The following is an 18,354-nucleotide window of genomic DNA, read 5'->3' on the forward strand; positions in this document are numbered from 1 at the left end:
CACCTTGCCATGAGCACAAACCACAACGTGTGTTAACGCACTTACAGCACTGACCTCAACAACCACACTGACTTCACCAACCATGCCAGAAGCTCAGCAGATTTGATGTTGATATGATAAATCAACTACAGATATCCATTACTGGATAATGCCTTCAAAAATAGGAAGGAAAACACACAGATAACCTTGTTTTCTTTTTAACGTAAATCGTAATGTTCTGTACTTGTTCAAATGTTAAAAACTTAACCTATTGGATGTTTCAAATATTTAAATGTATTGACTTATTAAAATAAATGTTGATAAATTAGTGTTGAATTCCCAAATTGGGTCACACGTGCATGAGCTTAAATGCCCACTAGGGGGAGGCAGTCCACACTATGAGACAGTTATATAGATTTTTTTTTGGAGGAACGGCGTGCGCGCCCACGACACTGTCTTGAACGCGCGTTCTATGCGCGCCCCCGGCTGAAGGCGAATGCGGCAGGCGACCAGAAAACAAGCAGCGGGCAGAGGAGACGGGAGGCGGCTCACCTTCACATCACAAGACCGTGTTTTACAGCGAAGATTTCACGCCCTGTTGGGGTCGTGTCACTGTCGGAAACGGCGAAGGATTTTCATCGGCAGAAAACCTTAGGGTAAGTGCTGACAGCTATCAGTCACGAAGCCGTTCAGTGGGCGAAAGATTCGGCCGTTAGGTGGGAAAATGACGATGTGGCTGTAAACGTTTGCGCCTCCTTTTCTGTCTCAAAATGGCGGATAGGCCGCTTGGACCAGAGCAGCAGGTACCGTGTCAGATGAGGCTCACACCGAACTATTTCATTAACTTAGATGCAGTTGGATGAGATTGATTGAGACACTGGGTCGGTTTGGCTGTTGTTTGGTGAATATTGAATATGTCTTCTGTGCCTTTGACGGAGTTAACTTTCTGACTACTGCTAACTTGGCTAATCTTAAGTTATGCTAATGATAATGTTATGATACCGGCTGTCAGTCAGCCGTTACAGTCTTAAGCAGCGTCTTAAAAGCGTGTAGACATGTTTGGTGTTAACCCTACTGTGCTAAACTGTTATAATTGGCTTCTATCCCAAGTTTATAATAACTGGTAATTATCATTGTGGGAACCAGGTACGGCGTCTGTCAAACTAGTTTAAAATGAAAAACGACATGGTTTTCATATGTCTACGAAACAATTTTATTTCTTTAATCTTTATATTTGGACACTCACAAAATGTTTAATATAAACCAGAATCTAATGCATGACGTTATGGTAGCTCATTAGACACAGTCTGATGTTGACGTACCATAACGTCATGCCACTTCATTACATACATCGTAATACCACCAGGTTCGACAAGCTTTGACTTGAAAACTCCCATATTTTATAGATAATAAACCAGCACCATGGTAGGATTACTAAAGCATTTTGGTGCATATTGGCTTGATAGCATTACGCAGGCACTCTTACACGCTTCAAGTCGGAGGTGGGAGGAGTTGTATTGCAAGTAACCTTTAAAACTGAATTTCTTCTCTGAACACTCTGAATTCAAAGCAAACATTGCTGCTCCCTGTTTTGACTATAGAAAACGATGTAGGTCTTACTCTTTGCTTTTGCATTGGTTTCTTTTTGGGTTACATATACATATAAAATAATTCACATAATGTCATTATTGTAAGTGTATCCCTTGACCACACCAGGTCACTTAAAGGTTTTTTGCCTCACAGTAGTAAGTGTTGATGTCTGAATTGGACCTCCCCTCTCCTTTCAACTTTGACCTCTTCTTCTTTGAGTTTAAACAATAGCAGGTCTTGTTTGAGCTCCATAGTGAAAAAGAAATATAGGCAGAGGGCAGCCTTCCTACCAAATACCAAACATCCCACCATGCATTTTTGGTTGCTCTTTTAAGGTGTCTTGGGGAATTACCTTTTCTCTGGTTTCATTTTCACTTTAGGTTGAGGTCATTTAAATGATTTGATTTCTGTGTTAAGTGTACACCAGATAATGGTAATGCTTTATGTTTTATTTAATGATCTGTCAGAGTTGCACATGAAAAAAAAGGCTTGTCTGACTGACTTTTGCATACTTTGGTTTTAGCAAATGGTATTTTTTAAGGATTTTCCAGAAAACTTCCCCTTGCTTAATACATTCTCCTTTTGGACAATCCTCTGGTAATATTATTGGTGATACAGATACTTTAAATGACGACCAGCTGTTTCTGAAACATAGTCCGCCTGCCATTTGTATCAAAGCCTGTTGCACTTTAATATCTGTACTGTATGTGTGAAATCTGGCAGCTTGTCTTGACTGTCTGTCTGGATATGTACAGTATGTGATGAGACAATGAGATGTTGTGTAGAGCCTCATCTTGAACTTGCTTGTTGGGATTATGGATGCAGTCACGTTTTGGTCATTTAGGATGACCCAACCACAATTTTTTTTGTTGACTGATAATAATGCAGTAAATAATAATGCAGATAATTTTAACAAAATAATGTTAGGTTAGTGTTATATTACTGAAAATAATGTAGAATGCAGACATTTCAACATGACTTCTCAAAATATTTTCATTCTGTTGCTCCTCAGCTGTCACTCCAGAGGATGCTTAGCTGTTATGCTTCATGCATTTTTTTGCACGCGAAAATTAAGGTGGAGCACATTAGAGTCAAAGACTGTTTACTGCAAAACTCTGCACTAGCCCTTATCTGTTTTGCTTCTTTCTCTCCTTTTTTAAAGTTTTGTCTGCAAAAACATGTCAGTTAACAGTGTTGGTTGTCTGCTGCTGATTTTTTTTGTCTATGGATACACATTTTTCAGAGGTTTTATTCAGACAATGGTCAAACAGTTTTGTTAGTGACAACAAATTCACATTTAGTTTATTTAGATTTAATTAGCCCCTTGTTGTTTTGAACTAGATATTGCCCTGGGGAGGTGCAAGCATGTTGATTTTAACTAGCATCACGGCTGCCAGTTAGGACTTGGTACTGTACAACTCGTATCAAGTATTGAGGTTTGTTGATCAGTTTAACTATGGTCTCTATATGAAAGTTAGTTATATGCATGTTGTTTTTTTTATTTTTGAAAGGATCTTATAGAATGTTTACACAGATATTTATTTTTTTAAAACAAGGCATAGAGGAGTTTTGTAATATACAGTGTCGGTAATACCAAAGGGTAGTGGCCTGTCTAGAACACATAAAAATAAATACAGTTGACATTTGTGATTTGTTGAAAATGATTGGCTTGGCAAATGACTTGTCCAGTTTCACTTCAGAAATCATGCATTAGAAACGATTTCTATAATGTAATTTTCACTATAATTTCAAATATGCTAACAATGCACCTTTTAGAGTGCACACATAATATTAAGGTGAAGTCACCAAAAGAAAATGAAGGCACTCCAGATTCCAGCTGTCAGCTGGGTTTTGATTAAGAAAAAGGAACTACCTTTAGAGAAAAAGAAAATCTACAATGGACCAGAGATGACAAAAATGTTACATGTAACATTTTCACAGTGATAGTGTGGTATATTTTGTGAAGAGTTACTGGGTAGGTATTTCTTTAGTGTAGTTTGTTTGTTGTTTTTTTTCTTCTTTTTTCTTCTTAAGTTTTTTTTTAAACCTGTGATGCACTCTTTATGTCATTTGTTGATTACCACATGAGGTGTGTTTTAAAACATACAATGTCACATTGATGTGGTTCAACACAGTGTTGACATGATGTTTGTTTTTTGCATAGTGAACTGTACGGCTAACCAGTCTCTCCTTTAGCAAATGCCAGTATCCTGACGCATATGTTGAAGAGAAAAAAAACTTTTGTTATGAGACAGGAACATGCAAATTATTAGAGGCTGCAGAATATATTCATATTCATATTTACTAACACCAACAAAGTTTCTGCTGAGGCATTGTGTTTTGTGTGAGCTGTGAAAACATTTTCTTCAACACTGAAATGACAAATGTGAGAACAGTCTAATGTGATTATACAAAGTGGTGACAGCTGCCAACAGTACGCAGTAAAGTTTCAGTAAATAGTAGATGACCTAATTTTCTTTACACTTCTGTGAGTGGGAATACAGTAGCTCTAGATTCTCCTTTTATTGGCAGGGATTTAAGTGGTTTTAATGTTTTTAACTTGTTAAAAATCTCATTTTGTTTTTGTATTGTTATGACATAGATCTGAAAGGACTAATCCATTAATCAACTTAAATCGATTTTGAAAGTGATTCAATTATAATTTTCCTGAATCAAAACATTGTTTCATTAATTCTCCTTAACATTGGTATAACTCCAGGATCACCACAATTAAAGTAAAATAAAAAAATAGGATCAACTTAAAAGGAAAATATACAGTACAATTTCTCCTTTTGTTATTTTTATGTATATTACCCTTATACTGTTATTGTTGTTATTTTTGTGGTTGTTGTTTATGATGGTTCTAAAATCAGGTCAGCTGAAGAGAAGATTGTGAAATGTTTCTTAAATGTATTGTCTGTAGAGACATGTCAGTGTCTTTAATGTTTCTACATTGGTTTTCTAATTACCTTTGTCTCCTCTACGACAGAGATCAAGCCTCATAAAAAAAAATTGGTTGCAGTGGGCCAGAGAGCCATTATCATAAAATATCTAGGTTTTTTTTGGTAGATTCCTTTTACTTTGCAATATGAACTTAAACTAGGCTGTACATGTGTTGTTCAAAGTCTTAATAGTTAGTTTGTGTTTTAACTAAACTGAATACTTTTTGTCTAAGAGATGTGGCCCCAGAAGTGTTCTGTCTTGTGTTGTCATTTTGCAACCTGGGATGACAAAGTTGTTCAGAGAATGTGGGTCACCACCTGTGTGTGTACGCAGAGGCAAATTTGCTGCAGACCAGACTCCTTAGTGTGGGTTGGTTTTATGACTGACAGTGACAGACTCTTAATGTAGATAGCAGGAGTGGAGTTAAAAGCAAATGAGACAGGACCCCATGGAAACAACGTGGTTTATATCAAACCTATGATAGATGCTGTCTGCTGTTTCCTTTGTGTCATGTTGAAGTTGCACAGTGGGGGTTGTTTTCTAAAAATAAAACTTCTGTCTCATGTTGTATATTTCGGTTATGAAAATTGACAATTTTTATAATTGATTTTATTTATTTCTTCAGCATCTGCTACTAATAATGTTCAAAGGATGCATCTCAGGCCAAGCATTCCTATCCAGCCATTGTACTTATTGTCCACATCTAATCTGACTTTCTTTTTTCGTTTTCAGATGCAGTGTGTGTAGACTCAGCTGGTGACTCTTCTGCAACCGCCACTTTGCTTGTTCCAAGAATTGGCCTGTTGGGGAGCAGATTCCTGCCTCCCCCTTCTCTCAGTCTCACTCTTTGTCTGGATAAAACCAAAGGACCCACTATTGGAGTACATAGCTTATTCTCATCTGTGTAGCCTGGATCAGCACGGCTCATCTCCTGACAGAGGAGAGCGTAGCAGCTGCACAAGATTCACCTTCAATTGACTGACCTCTCCTAGCCCCACCCCACACCTCAGCATAGCCATGGTGCTGTCACAACGGCAAAGAGATGAGTTGTAAGTTGCCTTTTCAAACAAGTACTTTAAGTGTAGATCTTTAATTTGGGGATTAACTCAAAGTTTGGTTAACGTGTAAAAGCAATTATTTAATGTTATGTTCTTTAAGCATAACTATCTGTTTTCATGATAGGTGACATCATTAGCATCTTGTACTCGTGCATAGAAACGTGTGTAAATTTAAGTACCATGCATACACAAAATCTAGTGGTTGAGTGGTTAAACTACAAATGAATCCTGAACTAGTGTTCATCAATCTAAAATGCACATGTTTTCTGTTTCCACGTATTAATGAAAAAATCTCAATTAGTAATTTAGCAGCATGTATTGTTTTGAATAATTGTCATGTGATCTGCTCAAAACACACACTGTTCCACATGCAAATCTCAGTCAGATGCTGAGATTCTTCTCCATCATGTTTCTGAGAGACAGCTTCTCCCAGTAAGGAATACATCATGTTAATCAGAGGGCTGAATATTTGAAAGATTGTTCAGAGAGCAGCCGTTGTTTGCTTTATATACAATATATGGCTTTGCAGAATCTCTGAGCTCAGTAATACTCCCTTCATACAATGAAGTGAAGGTTGACTGATCTCAATATGAGAAACAAGGCCATGAGAAGGAGATGAGATGATTTTTGTGAATCTTGACTTCACCACACTAACAAGCATTGTAAAACAACAGACTGATGCAGTTGGTGTTTGTGGCTGTCTTGATGTGAGGTGTTTGCTGTGGATTGACATTTTTGTTCCTGGCTTGAAGTGCCTAAGAACTGCATCATTGCTCACATGATAAGGCTCTCAACATTCTTAACAGTGTTTCCGTGTTATTGTAGATTAGTGCTGTGGGAGGGGTCTGTTGTTATGGCGGTCTAATGGAATGCTAAGGTTTAATGCTATTTACCATGCGTAGGGGATCCCCCCCGTCACTCAAGTATCCTTGTGTCTTTACTGTTGCAACCCTTTTTGATAAAAAAAAGCTGGTGTTAGACTCAGTGGGATCAAAGTCAATCATTGGTTGCATTAGAGTACCCAGAGATGCTGTAACACTTCACATCAGGTGACCACATCACAAGTAGTCATTCCTAAAAATCTCTGTCACCATATTGAGGAAATATTTTACCAATTAATTAGAAGTGCTAGGGAAAAGATTTGGAAAGGGGTCAAGTGAAGAAAAAAAACTTGATTTATCACCGATAGTCCCAGTTGCTCTATTGTCCATTTAACTGAACAAAACATTTGACATGTGATTGTTAGGGCCATTAGATGTTGTGTCCTTTTGGACATTGTGTAACAGTGGGTCTCAGTTGGAAAAAAACAAACAAACAGTTGACATATTGTGACATAATTGTACAGGTTATGTTCAAGGAAGAAATACAAAGACCCCCTCTAAACTTATGCAATTTTGTAAGCACCACAGTCAGATGTTGTACTTGTTACAGCATCTTCACATTAACTCTATTTTTAAAATCACATTCAATGAAAAGCTCAGTTGTGCAAATTTGCAGGGTCAGGAGACTCAGGGCCGCTAGTGTGTAATAAAAATAGAAAAACCTGGAGGCATCTGTTTGCAGATGCTAGCCTTTGCTTTGATGCTTAGTATCATCGTATCTTAGACTACAAACTAGTTCATGTGATATTTGTTTTTTTTCCAATTGTCCCTTGGCTTTGTATGCAGTTAGACCAAGGACAAAATTATGTGGTTTCTACAATGCATGACTACAATGAACAAATTGTTAAATCATCAAATATATGGTACACGTTTTTTAATCCCCTAGAATAAAACTTCTTTGTTCTGTTTGTCTAGTTGGCAGCACAAATTACAGATGGGTTACGCTGATATCAAAACACAGGTGCTGTGTTTTGATATCAGCGCTTCTGCTGCATACACATTCTAGTGTTTGAGCTGCACAGTGAAGAGGAGAGTGGAAGAATAAAAAAAAAAAAACAACATTCCTCAATAAGCCTCGAATCAAATAAGAAAAGAAAATACTATTTACTTGTGCTTAATGTTCACAAGTGTTTATGACATTTAAGTAACGTTAAATTCTTACTTGTGATCTTCGAAATTCTGCAGTAGCTCACTCTCTGACTTGATGTGAACAGTTCAGGTTGTACATACTTGAATAACACACCCACACATATTAATAGACTCTGGCTTCCCTCATGTCTCGTCCCTTAAATTTCTTTAAGCTAGTATAACCCACTGCAGTAGACCTCCAGCAGAAGACTGTCAGAGGAGTACATAACCTTTTGCTAACCTTGAGCTGTATTACAACGTGCTTCTGTTGTCATATAGACTCAGGTGGGCAGACCAAGAGGGTGATTTTAGTCCTCAACCCTGTCCAAAAGGGCACAGGGGGCACAGGCTGGGCTGACAGATTGTACCCCCCCAACTCTTTATATTGGCATCTTAGAGCCTTGCTGCCTGACAGCTTGTCTGGCTTCTTCTAGCTCTAATGATGGAGTTCACTTTGCACAGGTGTGGTGGAAATATGGCCTCCTATTAAAAGAAAATTTTAACCTAATTTGTATAGCTATCAGAGACCCAGCTAACAGCCGTGGTGTACGTGGGACGTTTAGAACTTTGAGTCTTTCTCTTCTATCATACATGAGCTCATCATTAAATTCAGATGTGTACTCTCACTGTGACTCTGTGAAATGGTAATGGTGTTTTTTTTTTCTCTTCAGTAAATACCCCATGTCTTTTATTTTGTTTGTAAGGTATTGGGTGCAAATTTATTTTCATCTTTCTTGTGCCACTAACTAGATGTTTTCCCCTGCTAATTCTAAGTATTGATTTTTTCCCCCTTTTGTCTGTTTCAGAAATCGAGCAATAGCCGATTATCTACGTTCCAATGGATATGAAGAGGCATATTCCACGTTCAAAAAGGAGGCAGAATTAGATAATGTGAGTAGATTTACAGTGAACACCTTCAAAAGGATATTATTGCAGTTCACAATACAACTCATTCCAATTTTATTATTAATTCATCACACCTTGATGTGTCATTTTTATATTTGCATTGTCAGCATAAATTAGAAGAAAAGAGTTGTCAATGTCCTATTTTGCTTTGTATAAAACACCTACATCCTAACAAAAGTGCAGGTATGGATGCACAAAAGTTCCTTGTATTGTCCTTAGGCTGGTAGAACAGTACAAGGTCTGGCACAGTCCATTTCTCTTGTCCATATGGGTATGTGTCTGTATGTGTTTGCCTTGGTTTTGGGCAGAATGTCCAGACAGATGGCAGATTAGATGATGGCAGACTCCAATGTCATTCTTGATTTGCTTCCTTTGTTTTCCTTCTCCTCCCTTTGCCTCGGTTCATGTCTTTGTCTTATACACACCCTTTACTGTGATTGAGGAAACGCCTCTTGTTACAGAGAGGTGTTAAATACGATCAGCTCTATTGAGCTACTTGTGAAATTGCAGTGAAAACACTTATTTTCTAGCTCGCTGAACTGCAGTGCTTCTTTGTCAGTGACAGTTTTTTTCTGTCATTGCTTTACTTAAAAAGCAGACATTAACACATGCATTAGAAACTGTTGAGTGTACACTAAATGATGCACGTTTTCAGTGAGTGCATTTGCAAATTTTGTTTGATTTAAACATTAACATTCAAAACAGGGGTTGCAGTATTATGTTAAAAATAAGTGAGTGAAGTTAAATTCTCTTCTAAAAATGAAATACTTTCTTTTATTTTAATAAACAAAGTAACAGTTCTGTCCCTTTGTCTTTTCTAATAGTGAATTATCATAATTAGAAGGCATTACTTCAGGTCTAATGCTTTGCAAGTGAGCTGTAATAAAACTCCCTGTTTGGCAAGCACCTTGTAGCGTTGTGTGCTTCAAGGATTTTATCCACAATGGCTACCACGAGGTAACTTTCATTTCAGTCTCCAGTAATATTTGGTTGTGTCTGCAGGAGATTAGCATGTGTGAGAAGGATTAAGAATCGCGTGCGTGTGTAAGGTAATGAATATGTGGGTGCGAACAAGTGTGTGAACATGTTTGGTACGGTACAAAGTCAGACTTGGCCTTTGATACATTTATATAATTCCTTATCTTCCACATGCCTCTCCAAGTGTCCACTGATCTACACAAAATGTAATAAGATCACAAAATGAACCTCCTTTGTGTATTATTCATACTTACTACTATTCATACTGAAGGGAATAAGTACTATAAAAAAATGTGTTCTGTTTAACCTCACCCTTTTATTCCACAGAATGAAGAATTGGATAAAAAGTACGCTGGCCTTTTGGAAAAAAAATGGACCTCTGTCATTCGATTACAAAAGAAGGTTTGTGTTTTTTCTGGTTCATTTTCTTCTTTAAAGATTCATGTAAAAGTTCAACTAAGTGATTAATGAGCTCACTGTTTAATCCACTCTTAACACTTAAAGAAGAGTACCACAGTAAATATTTAAGATATTAAAGATGTATGCATTTCTTCCATGGTATTAATTTAGATAGAAATTTAGCCTACACTTGTTTTGTGCTCTCTTCAGTCACACTGTCAATCTGTTAACTTGCATTCTTCAAACAGGTAATGGAGCTTGAATCTAAACTAAATGAAGCTAAAGAGGAGATCACTCTTGGTGGCCCCGTTAGTCAGAAACGTGACCCAAAAGAATGGATCCCACGTCCACCAGAGCGGTACGCGCTGAGTGGGCATCGCAGTCCAGTCACCCGTGTCATTTTCCACCCAGTCTTCAGTGTCATGGTGTCTGCATCTGAAGACGCCACAATAAAGGTGAGCGCTGGTCTAAAAGTGTCTATCTTATTGCATTTGTATAGAGCTTTTGGATCAGTGTTTAGATTTGCTCTTCAACCTCCAAGCATTAAGTGGTACAAATGGACCAGAAAATGTTAGATGTTTAATTACTTTGTATTCTTTACTAGGCTTAACCTTGTAACAAACACCCCAGGGCTGTGCAGTAATTTGTCACCAGATTGGTTTGCTTCAGATACCATGTGACTTTATTGAATTCATAACATAAACTGACTACTACTTTTTTTTTTGTTCTCACCTTTTTATAAATTCTTAAATAGTGTTTCTTTTCTCTTTGTCATAGACAGGTTATAGGTCAAACGTTTTTAACATTTTAAAGTAATCTGGCTTTGGAACGTATCAGGGAAAGACAGTATATCCTTTTTGTTTTGCCCAAGGGAATTCTGATCAGCTGATGCCTTGTTAGGGCAAGGTCGTAGAGCAGAGCATGTGTGAGACATGTTCACATAAAAGAATTGCTTATTAAATAAATAGATACTGCATGTTCTGTGATTGACAGTTTTGAACAACATGATCTATATTTTCAAAACACCAGCCCCTTTCTTTTAAAGATGAAAGCATGTGGACGTTGTCCAGCTTAAAATAAAGCATTTTATTTTAAAAAAAGCATTATTATTCAGAATTTAACAGCTGTGAAACAGAATAGAATCTGTTGTGTGGTGTTTTAACAACCCTCCTCTCATATTTATCATTCAGGTTTAAAATAACAGCCAGTGTTAATGTAAATGCAACTATTCTCTCTTATACAATGGAAGTCTACATCCTTTATGCACATCCTACTTTTTCCACTATGTTCTTTGTTTTTTCTGGACTACAGTGTATTTGCTGCAGTGTCCCTCACTGGATATAAGACACACTTATTCATGTCTTCCTTGGCTACTCATACAGCACAAAGAGCCTTGGCCTATCTCCTTCCTCTGAGCTCCTTTATCAAACTGCTTTATTTCTTTTGCACATAAGGCTTAGGTTTCCCGTCAGGACTGCATGGCTGATCTATGTCCCCTTCAGAGAAAACAGATCTCCCTAGTTTAAAATTCCACCCTGATTAACTTTCCCCCCATCCTCCACTGAATGGGTCTGTTAAGCTAAGTGTAAATGTATCTGTTCCTTATGTTGATGGGCAGAATTTGAATGAACTGGTTTCTCGCATTTCCTTTTAATTTTTGTTGTATTTTTCATAATTATCACTGGGTAGAAAGGTTAATAATTTCAGAGTTTGTATTAGATATCTGGAGAGTATAAAATCTGTAGCTCTGACAATTTGCCTAAATATTGGATGCTTTATACAAAGTGAGTGACAGAGGGGGAGCTAAAGAGGTAAGAAGATAAAGAAAAACTTTTCTATTTTCAATTAAATAAAAAGACTTGTTTTTACACACTTTTCCTCACCTGTTAAGTTTAATCTTAAAACCAGCAAAGCACATCGAGGCTCCTCTTAAGAAAAAGTCTATGGTCTGTCTTCCAGGTTTGGGACTATGAATCAGGAGACTTTGAACGCACACTGAAAGGCCACACAGATTCAGTTCAGGACATCTCTTTTGATCATACTGGTAAACTGCTGGCATCCTGCTCTGCAGACATGACTATCAAGCTGTGGGATTTTCAAGGCTTTGAATGCATCAGGACCATGCATGGTAGGACAAGAATGCTGTATATATAAAATCAAATTGTGCTATATTTGTGTAAACTCCACATATCACATACTACATACACTATACAAATAGTGTACCAGACAACAGTAAACTGAGCACAGACTGTGTTATTGCTGTAATATTTTAAAATTTCCATCTGCACCACTGCCTGTGCTGTCATTCTCTAATGTTTTCTCCACATCCTATCTTGATGGTGTCTCCAGTACATCATATTTAGGGTGGGCATACACTGTACGATTTTTGAAAATGTGCCACAGAGCTCACACTGTGCTGGTGAAAACGGCTCGTCGGCCCCTGCCGACTGTCCTGTCTATTGACAGCTGTCAATAAAGATTTATTTGAAAGCTCTGACGCCGGTTATTAGCAACATGCTATTTATAAAGAAGAAGGCTGCCATTATGATTGCTGCGATACTGTGCGCTGAAAATGGGAAAAAGAAGAGGCGCCGGCGCATCTGGAGTCGGAGATGGCTAAATAAACGTGGACAGTACGTTTATTTATTATTTATTACGTTTATTGTGGACAGTGCCACAACTCTATTAATCTCATCTCCATATTTTTATGCCACCGACGCCTCGCCATGGTGACTATCACTTTGCGCAGGCGCACTGAGGTAGAAATGCTCCAGTCGGCTTGGGGCTATGCTTCCACTGTGTGACGAACTGTGCGGCGATTTGTCGGCCGACCAAAAAATTTCTGACATGTCAGAAATTCTTTCGAACGTTCGACGGTTGTTCGGGAACAGATAATTGGTCCTCGTTACCCCCTGTACACTGTACGGAAAAAGATGCCCAACAAAACGTGAAATCGGGCCGAGCGTCAGCAGGTCGTGCGTTTGAAAACAGGGTCAAAAAAGGGCTAAAATCGTACAGTGTATGCCTGCTCTTACACAGGCAAATTGCTCCTTTACTAATTAATCAATAAATCTAACTGTTCACAATTTATTTGGAACAATTTTATTTAGCTCTTATTTATGCCTGTGTCTGAAAATCCCTTTAACTCCTTTTCTTTCTTTTCCATTCAGGAATACATTAGCTTTGTAAACACTGGAAGATTTGCATTGAGATCTTATTTAGTCTTTTCTGCTTTTTAGGACATGACCACAATGTTTCGTCTGTAGCCATCATGCCCAATGGTGATCACATTGTTTCTGCCTCAAGAGACAAAACCATAAAAATGTGGGAGGTGGCAACTGGGTATGAGGAATCCAACTGCATCTTTGATCCAAAAACCACAATATTTGTTTTTTATCGATGTTTTTTTTAATCTACTGTTGAGACACTTTATTTGTTGTCTGCCTATTTAGCTACTGTGTGAAGACCTTCACAGGCCATCGGGAATGGGTTCGCATGGTTCGGCCCAACCAGGATGGAACACTTATTGCCAGCTGTTCCAATGACCAGACAGTGCGTGTATGGGTTGTTGCAACAAAAGAGTGCAAGGCTGAGCTGCGGGAGCATGAACATGTGGTGGAGTGCATCTCCTGGGCACCAGAGAGTGCCCATCCTACCATCCTGGATGCCACAGGCACTGAGGTAAAAAAAGAATAGCGAAACAAAAGAATAACATTTGAAAGCTTTGTCTTCAGTTGAAAGGGGGGCATTATCTTAGTAGGCTTAATCCTGCTTGTAAAAACTGCTTGTCTTCAAACCTTCCTTTAATTTTTGTTGTTGTTATTGGTATGAGACCCTCACTTGGTTTTAATCCATGTTAGTCAGCAGTATCTAGCTGTTTTATGGTTTATGCCATAGTTGTTTTAGGTGCACACATCTGTAATTAGTAATTAACTCCTTAGAAATGTGCTACGGTTAGTACAGTCAGTGTTGTGTTGACACTGAACAAAGCATTAGCTGGTGAAGGACATGTTCCCACTCCCTATATGTGGCAATGTTGGTGAATCTTGTACATTATTGCTCTCACTGATGTCCATGTGAACAAACTGATTCAAATGTAGTGTGTGAACCTCAGCAGGGCCTGCAGCCAGCCCTTACTGCATACTCAATGCCTTGTGATCTTGTGTGTCCAATTGTGACGGTCATGTTAAGTCAATACTTTCCTTGCAGCGTGTTTTGTCTTCTAACCCGTCAAGGTTCAAGTTATCATATGTTTCACTAAATTCTGATTTAAATTTCATTACCATGTTAATCCAACTGAATCCTCCTGTTATGTGAAATGCAATTTAAATTAGCTTTCAGTGGTGACATCTTCTGTCAAACCAGGACATATTTGCAATGGTGCTGACAACACCTTTAAGTCAGTAGAAAATCATCTGATTGGATATTTATGTTGGATTTCTGAATCTTTAATACCACTGTTGCACAATTATTACTAGGCTCGTGCGAAATTGTACCTTGTGCGATTAATTGTCAGGAGAACTGGCTACGATACTATGATTAGTACTGCGTTATTAGGGTTGCTAAACTGTCCCTTGAAAAACTAAATTGCACTTATTTTGGAACAAAAATATGAATTCCTTTGAGCTGAAAAGGGACACACTTTGTCTCATTTTACTGTGAGAATCAAATATAGCCTTTATATTGTAAATAGATCTAATGAATAGTAGGGTGCTTCCGTATTGAGCTGAGAAGGGAGTTGACAATCCTGTCGCGTGACATTTGTGTTTGTGCGACACACTATCACCAACAAACGCACGCGAGTACTCACTTACTTACTGAATCCTGGCTATAGCTCTTCGGTCCAATTTCACAGACATACATTTAAACTTGAAATTGTTATGTTTGTAATATTTCAGTTTATTTTTACTGCTGTTCAACCGTATGAGTGAAAACGTGCTAATATGCGTCATTCTAGCCACAGGTTAATTTGCACACACTTTTATTTAAACTTGAAACAATCACTGTTGTGACCTTTATTTTGTTTTTTTCCTGATTCATTTTAATGTGTCTGTGCAACAAGATTCATCAGTATACTGTTAATGTTTACACATTTCATACATGGCTGGTTGGTCACTAATCACATCTTACTATTTTAACATATTAGAATAAAAATGTTAGTTTGACTGCTGGTTGGTAAGTATAATTTTAGAACACAGGGTAACTGATTTAGAGTGAAAAAACATGTAAGTGCAATTGTAATGTATTAATCATCATATTAATTGTTATCGGCAAAGTGCCATAAGTGATTGGAATACATTTTATTGCTCAACCTTAGATTACATGTGTATTTTCAAACTTTTTCAATAAATCAGTCTGTATTCCCTCAGGTTTGATGGGCTGAAGGTTAAATATTTTTTGCCTTTGTGTGTAACCAGAACAAGAAGAGTGGTAAGCCAGGTCCCTTCCTGCTGTCTGGTTCCAGAGACAAAACCATTAAGATGTGGGATGTTAGCACTGGAATGTGCCTTATGACACTGGTGAGGACTTTCTTAAGCGCATTTCATTTAATAAAATTATCTATAATTAAGCTCTGGTCTGGCATATTTTTACAACTCACAGTAATGAACTGGTTTTCTGCTGGTGTCTTAAGCAGTGTTGACTCTCTTTCCTTCTCTTTTTCTAAGGTTGGTCATGACAACTGGGTGCGTGGGGTCCTCTTCCACCCTGGTGGCAAGTTCATTGTGACTTGTGCAGATGATAAGACCTTAAGGATCTGGGACTACAAGAACAAGCGTTGCATGAAAACCCTTTATGCCCATGAACACTTTGTTACCTCTCTGGGTAAGAACTCCCTCTCTTTTCGTATTATTTCATTTAATTTTGTTTTGACAGTTTGGTCTTCTGCAGCACATTTCAAAACCTCCACTCTTGTTACTGGTCTTGAGCTCATACCTGCTATGGGGAAAATATTTTTTGCTTATAAATAATACATATAATATATAATATAATAAAGAATTCTTGCTTCTTCACCAGAAGAGTGTTTATTGTCCTGAGAATTCCTAGCAGTAGGACTTTAAAAAGTAGGACAAGCAAATGGCATTCTCCTGCCCCCCATATCTGCAGCTTTTTAGCAGACCAAGGCTGAAGAATTCTCTTGAGGAAGTATTACTGTGAGCTTTTTTTTATCCATGAACCTGTTTATGATTATTTTGTCACTGACAAATGATGATTTTATTTTGGATAATCTCAACCACACACAACAAGCCATGCCCTTATATTTTTGTGCATGTTAACCAGGACATATTTCTTCCTTTCTGATCTTTCGTCACAGGTTTGTTTTGATTTGTTCTGAAAAGGTCTTTGTTTTTATCTCTAGATTTCCACAAGGCTGCTCCCTACGTCGTCACCGGGAGTGTAGATCAAACTGTAAAAGTGTGGGAGTGCCGCTGATGTGCACCTCGGAGGATTTGACTACCATCCTAATTGCCCAGATGCTCTTCTTATCCCACCGTCCCTTCTGCCATACCACCTCTCCCTTCTTCATACTGTCCTTCCCTCCATCTAACAATTTCACTTATAAAGCGTCACCTCCTCCAGCTGCACTTATCATCATGGTTCTCCCTGTCGCGCTTTCTGGTTCAATAACTTTTGTCCTTTGTAAATTATTCCTGGATGTAGATTGAGCTATTAAATGTTACACAAAAAAGTATTCTTGCATGGTAATCCAAAATTGTATACTGTAAATTTACATAATGTTGTCTAGAAGTACCATAGGTTTAACACAGGCTGGCTGTCTGTCAGGCAGCCTTAAAGACAAACTGAAGACTGGGTGTAAAATATAGGGCACTAAAAACAATAATTTAAGAAAATGACAGTGTCTTTATGTGTAAGATTTACTTTTTTGTCAATTTTTTCTAATTTTGTTTATTTTTTGTTTTTTCCAAACTGTCATAGTCTGTTGGTGCCTGGTTTGGTTGGACCTTTTGGAAAAACGAGGCAGGAAAAGCATTTATGACACGATAAGATACAAATGTATGTGGGGCTTTGTTATTGAAATAATCTGTAGCTTTATAACATCACTTCTCTCAAGTGTGCATAACATTTCTCTTCACGTGGAACTAGGTAATATTTTAGCAGCTGTATATACGAATGTGTCAAACTGTTGTTGTCCGACTTTAAGATCAAGGGGGTTAAGATCAACTCAGTACTCATATGTTGGCACATGAACCACTCCTAGGCTTCCAGTGAATTATTCCATTATTATTGAATCTGCAGCAAAGAATATACATTTGAGCTAAGATTTAGCAGAAGGCTAAATGAAGCAAGACAGTTCAGTTTGACTTCATTCCAGGTGGATGTTTGTCTAGTGAAGATATTCCACTTATTTAATCTCAAGCACTTGATAAAGACTTGACTACAAAAGTGTGTCTAATGTCACATAGGATTAAAAATAACAGCTTAATAAAAATGGTTCTGGGTTTAGAAGTTTTCTGTGAAAATTACATGTTAAATCAGCTATGGAAAGATTTGAAGATAAATGAAATGATGATTTGGTTGGAGATATTTCACTAGTGAGGAAATTAGAGCAGCTGATTTGTTAAGTGATAAGTTGATGCTGTTGTCTCCAATGGGGTCTGATGGCAAGGAGAAATTCAATCATGAAGGAGTTCTTGCTGTGAAGAGAGGTGCTGCTGTTCCTGGATCAGATAATGGAGTAGATGTAAAAACACCTGAGCAGTGAAGATCACAGAACAAGCGGAGACATGAGGCAAACGTTGGGTGACATTCTTCAAGTCTTATGGCGTTGGTCTTGTTGGAGGTTGAACTGACAACTGTAAACTGGACCATGTTGTAGAAAACATTCCAGTCTTGGGCTTCATTTTGAAGATGTCAAAAAAGGACTGCTGTAAAATTCCTGATGAGCCTTTTCATTCCATTGAGGTTATTGGCTGATTTAAAATCTTCACTGCTATACTGATCTTAGCATCTTCCTCTTCCTTTAAACCCTGGATGTGGTGACCTGCTGCTCATTGTCCTACTGGTAGCTTCTGTGAGCCTGATGTTGATGATGATGTAACTCGTTGACTTGGCCCCGTTGCATGTGAACCTTCACCAGAAGCAGAGCTGTCAGAACATTGACTTTTACAGGAGTCTGACTGGAGACCAATTGGACTTAATTATATACGTTTATATAAAAACTGTACTTAAAGGACTTTTTGGCAGAGTAATATGAAAGTACTTCTTCATTATAGAACTTGCAACAGTACAATAGCAGTGGTTTAATTAGCTCAGCACATCTCCGGTGTTTCTAATATGCTGCTTCTTTTCAAATGAAGTGTTGAGACTTATTGCTATCAGTGCTCTCTGGCTTGAAAAAAAAAAAAAAACCAAATCCATTTAATATTTTTGCTGAGGGCAAAACATGTTTTGATAAATCTGAATTTAAGTATTGAGGTTTTCCCTCTTGAGCTGTTAGATTTGCCAAGAAATATTCATGCAATGTCAGCAGA

At 37.8% G+C, this 18,354-nt stretch overlaps 1 protein-coding gene across 1 annotated transcript; it reads left to right on the forward strand.

Moving 5' to 3' along the window:
• The first annotated feature begins 427 nt into the window (after window positions 1-427).
• Window positions 428-18,247, forward strand: LOC103378475 (lissencephaly-1 homolog). The gene is made up of 11 exons (XM_008309708.3): window positions 428-635; window positions 5,245-5,561; window positions 8,386-8,470; window positions 9,791-9,865; window positions 10,111-10,317; window positions 11,822-11,990; window positions 13,102-13,204; window positions 13,315-13,543; window positions 15,280-15,381; window positions 15,529-15,685; window positions 16,221-18,247. Exons 2-11 carry the CDS (start codon window positions 5,530-5,532, stop codon window positions 16,292-16,294), a joined length of 1,233 nt encoding a protein of 410 aa, XP_008307930.1. The 5' UTR covers window positions 428-635; window positions 5,245-5,529; the 3' UTR covers window positions 16,295-18,247.
• Window positions 18,248-18,354: the final 107 nt, after the last annotated feature.

The sequence above is a fragment of the Cynoglossus semilaevis genome, chromosome 4 (assembly GCF_000523025.1).
Source record: "Cynoglossus semilaevis isolate Cse_v1.0 chromosome 4, Cse_v1.0, whole genome shotgun sequence".
In the NCBI taxonomy this organism is placed as follows: Eukaryota; Metazoa; Chordata; class Actinopteri; order Pleuronectiformes; family Cynoglossidae; genus Cynoglossus; species Cynoglossus semilaevis.